Source organism: Oryzias melastigma, linkage group LG21 (assembly GCF_002922805.2).
Source record: "Oryzias melastigma strain HK-1 linkage group LG21, ASM292280v2, whole genome shotgun sequence".
Lineage (NCBI taxonomy): Eukaryota > Metazoa > Chordata > Actinopteri > Beloniformes > Adrianichthyidae > Oryzias > Oryzias melastigma.
This window is the reverse complement of record NC_050532.1, coordinates 8,416,121-8,420,678: the sequence shown is the minus strand read 5'-3', so window position 1 is coordinate 8,420,678 and position 4,558 is coordinate 8,416,121. Positions and strand designations below refer to the sequence as shown.

The 4,558-nt window shown below is 40.7% G+C and overlaps 1 protein-coding gene across 2 annotated transcripts in view; it reads right to left on the bottom strand.

The window, feature by feature from the left end:
• Window positions 1-336: 336 nt before the first annotated feature.
• srpx (sushi-repeat containing protein X-linked) overlaps window positions 337-4,558 on the bottom strand; it is a 20,092-nt gene continuing 15,870 nt past the window's right edge. For both annotated transcript variants that reach the window (XM_024285880.2, XM_024285881.2), the window contains 4 exons: window positions 4,146-4,325; window positions 3,353-3,486; window positions 949-1,070; window positions 337-877 (listed from right to left, as the gene is read on the bottom strand). In XM_024285880.2, coding sequence (XP_024141648.1) covers window positions 694-877; window positions 949-1,070; window positions 3,353-3,486; window positions 4,146-4,325 — 620 coding nt within the window. In that variant the 3' untranslated portion in view covers window positions 337-693. The remainder of the gene's footprint in view (window positions 878-948; window positions 1,071-3,352; window positions 3,487-4,145; window positions 4,326-4,558) is intronic.

The window sequence follows — 4,558 nt, the reverse complement described above, 5'->3', positions numbered from 1 at the left end:
CCCACAAAATGTCTGCCCAGCCACAGGTCCAGTGGCCTTCCCATAATTTTAAAGCTTCCTTTAAATATCCTTGACACATTTGTTTTTGTTTTATTAGTGGAATTTAAATTGAAATATTAGAGATGTTGGCCCCATTTATGTCTTTGATGGTGTGGAAAGGAGGGGGTGTCGTTTCCTATGCCCAAAATTCTACTAGAAGCCTGTACATTTTGGTGAGTTTTTGGAATATGTGGTAAGTAAGGAATTCGCAGTAAGAAAGAAGAATTGCGAGAACAGTCTGGTCCGTAACAATAAACACATCAGATTCTTTGTTTTGATGAATCAAAACAAAGTGAATAGGAATTTGCTCCTTTAATCTGACTCAGATATGGACACGCAGATGAAATGCGCACTATATATTTATATTATACATTAAATAATAGAAAGTAGCAAAGTGTTCCAGACTTTTATACAAATATGAAAACGTGTTTCTGCTTAAAACGTATAAAAAAATCAAATAAAAAAACCCATCAATCAAATATGAAAGCCAGAACCGCCATCCAGAGCGCTGCCTCCATGCTGACACAGAACAGATAAGTTCAGATAGGGAACGTGTGGACGAGGACACAGCTGGGCTCATTTTTGGTTGCTGCGGCGACGAAAGGGTTAGAGGTTTTGGCGGGTCACGGAGGTGCGCCGAGAGTCCAGCTGGCTCTAGGACTGGCAGGTCTGGCCCGCCTCCTGCTGCAGCAGCATCTCGTCCTTGCGGAGGGGGAAGGTGTCGATGGTGGTGAATAGTTCAGCCGCTGTGATGGGGAACGGATAACGCTGCTTGTCTATGCCCTGCTTGTCTATTATCACCATTTGGAACGACCTCTGAGGAATCCGGAGGAGCAACCTGAACAAAAAGAAAATAATTTGTTTATTGCGAAGTAGAACACACAAATATGTGTGTGTATTTGTGTGTACCTGAGCTGCAGGGCCAGGCCTGGAGGGAGCAGTCGGTGACGAATGCGGCCTACTTGCGAGGGGTAAATCCCGACCAGCTCCACAACTGTCACATGTCTCAAGTCCAGTCCACACTGAGCGTGCTGTTCCCACAGGACACAAACACAGACACGGATCCATAAGTTCAACAGCTTTGTTATCGATTACTCTGCAGATGAAAGGAGAAGGAGCAAAGCTCATATCACAGAGAGAGGAGTTTGAACTGCAGGCCTCCATCATGGATTTGCTCAGAGATTTTTTGAGTCGAGTGTGTGATCCGGAAACAAAAATAATGACATATGAACCCTTTAATACCGGAGCTCCAGTGTTTATGCTCTTTGATTTACGTTTGAACCTTTAACGCTTTTCTCCTTCAAAATCTGATGGAATCACATTGATCGCGTTAACGGTTGAAAAGTTACAGTATCTTAAAGATTTTGTGTTTAAGCATCACCGATGCTCCTCAAGTGTTAAAGGGTTAATGGTAGACCTTTATAATCGGTGCATAGTGACTCTTTCAAAACAGCAAATACATTTTATACTTACTTTTTAAAGATCAAAACACATCTTTCTGTGTTATTCTTAAATTGACGTGCGTTCAAGAATGCACATTTAGTACATTCACACTGCACAAGCAGGGAGGGGCTTCTTCTTTCCTTTTTTTTTAATGTTGACTTGTGCTTGTCCGCCACTTAACAGCTGAAAGAGGCTTAGTGCAAAATGTTAAAGCAGTGTAAAGCTTAAATCTTGCTCCAGACTTTTTCTTTCACAGCTCTATTCCGATATTTGAAAGACATGGTGTCATATAATTCTGTCCGGGCACAAACTGCAATTATTAATTTCTCCTCCATGATTAGTTTTAAAACGATTAGTACGTTTGTGTATTAAAAGGGACGCCATTCATACCTCAATACCAAATCTAAGCACCTAATTGGTCAAAATTTGACCTTGTCCAACTTTCAATGCATTTTGTATATAAAACCCAAAAATGGTCGTAGAAACTTGTGTAGTGACACATGAACGTGAGAGATTTCAAAGTGGAGACCAAAAATGTGGATTTGCGTAAACTTTTTACTGGAAGTGGCCACTCGAACGCGTGTTGCCAATGTGAATGTAGCTTTAGCATCGCTGCCCTCAAGCTACATATGAACTGTAATTTTGTAAATTAAATTTTTTTTTTACCGGTGTGAATTTAAGAGAATTCTACACTTTTAAAGCCTCATAAATCATTTTATTTTAATGCTAAGATTATGCCAAAAGATTGGAAAAAACCTTTTTGAAGGCCACTCTGATGAAAATGTATTTTTTGGTGTTTTTATAACATGTTCTTGTGGATTTTACTCATGGTGTAGAACATAATAATATCAGGCTGCTGTTATCCTCTCCTCTGTGTTTATGCATAATAAGAAAATGTATCTTAAAATTGCATTTCTGAGTATTTTTTTTCTTCAATTTGTTTTTGAATCTGGAGCAGACAAAAACATTAATTTGAAAAAGCTTATTGTTGTGACGTAGAAACTACAATAGGCAGGTCACAGGCTCTCCGATCTATTCTGGTGCATCCGCTTATAAACGACTAGATCCATGTACGTTTTTGTTCATCTGGATAGCTTCAATATTGCTCACCATTTTTGTTGCACTTGTTAGGTTGTGGGTGTGAGGAATTGTAAGCTAGGGGGAGAGCGTAAGCAGAAGGGGGCAGGGTTGCTCCACCCACAACTCAGAAGTGCCGCTCTGCAGAAACTGTGATAGAAATTGTTGATTTTGCCTAAAACTGCATAATCATAATCATAAGACCTCTGGGAACTCTTTTACAACACATCAAAAGATGATTGAAGTGAGACTTCACATGATTTTAGGCTAAACAAGTGAAAAAAAACCCACTTTAAATGCAAAAATATCTGCAAAATGACACCACATGTCCAGCAGTGATGAATCATCGTGTTGACTTAAGATGCAGCATCTGTCTCTCATTCAAATGCCCCACAGAATCATGGGATATCCACACGCACGATGAACTTCCTCCGTCAAACTGCTGGGTCTGCTGCAGGACCGACTGATGCCGGCTCGTCTTTCAGCTGATGACACGTTGGGTGTAAAAGGTCAGGCGTTCACAGGCAGCACTGACTTGATGGTTTCTGACGAGTGCGGGGACAAACATCCACCCCCAGAATCGCCTGATCAGAGCTGGTGTCAGAGCTCACCGCTGTGACATTTTCTGATCCTCTCTCCTGGATTTTTGTCCCACTTTGGCGTTTAAGCGCAAACAAAAGCGCCACATAAAACACTGCAGCAGAAAAGAGAACGACACTGCAGCACTGCCCTCCTCCTCCTCCCTGCAGCTCAGTCGCCTCACATTTAGCTGCTGATGTGAGTCGTGCCTCACCTGGAGGTTAGTCATCTGGAAGCGGTAATTGTGATTGGCAGCCGTCGGCGCGGAGATAATGAGGAGCCGCCGCTTCTCGTAGAACTGGTCCAGCAGGGCGGCGGCGGAGCGCACTCCCACGTTGATGTTCATGGCTATGATGACATTGAATTTACAATTAAGTCAAGATATGGAGTGCAGTTGCTGCACTGCATCCTCACTGCATAATGTGAGTGGCTCATTAGGAGAAGAGAGATGACAGGCAGAGACACTTTTTACTGCTTTCCCACAGGTGACGGGATGAGGAGAGATCTTTTTAATGAATAAATATCAGGCTGCTGTTATCCTCTCCTCTGTGTTTACGCAGGTTCAAACCAGGGACCAGCAACAGTGATGCTCGGGAGGCAGCAGTGATCCTAGAACTACGTATTCAACGCAAAAAAGCTGTGTTTAACTCTAAAATTATTTTAAAATAATGTAAAAATAGGACAAAAATTGTTTGAAAATGCTATCATAATAAAGATGATCTGACGATATTATGCATCCACAATGCTTTTCTATAGAATTCTTGAAAAATTAAAGCGTAAAAAATATTTTATCAAATATAAAAGCAAGATTTAATACTAATCAAGATAGAATTTGTATTTTCTTAACATTATTCCATCCTGTATAACATCCTGCAATTCACAAAATTTTTGTTAAAAAAATGAACGAAAGATTAAAAAAAAAGATAGAAAAAAATACAATAATTGTTCTAAAAAAACAACCCAAAATGTTAGATTTAATGGTGTGATGGTGTCCCTGCTGAACATACGTGCACAGGTTGTGTCGGAGCCAGACCAGGTGAGTCCATACTGACACACTCGGGCCGAGCTGCCCTGCAGCTCGAAGCCGCCCGTGCAGGTGAACTGACAGGTGGCGCCATAGTTGTCTCCGTCCCCGTCGCACTTCATGTAGCCGTTGTCAGGAGGGAACAGAGGGCTGCAGCGCCGCACTGCCNNNNAATGAGACTGAATATAGAGAGATACAAAAAAAAAAATATGACCCAAAAACTAAACATAAAATGTCATTTAAAAATAACTTAAACATAATTATGCAGTTTAAAAAGAGAACATTTTAAAAAAAGTAAATTTTAGAACAATCAAACTAGTTTAATGATGGTTTAGAGTAGTCTAGCTTTTGGGATAATGATTAGCAACAATTGACTTATTTACCAAAAAAATGATT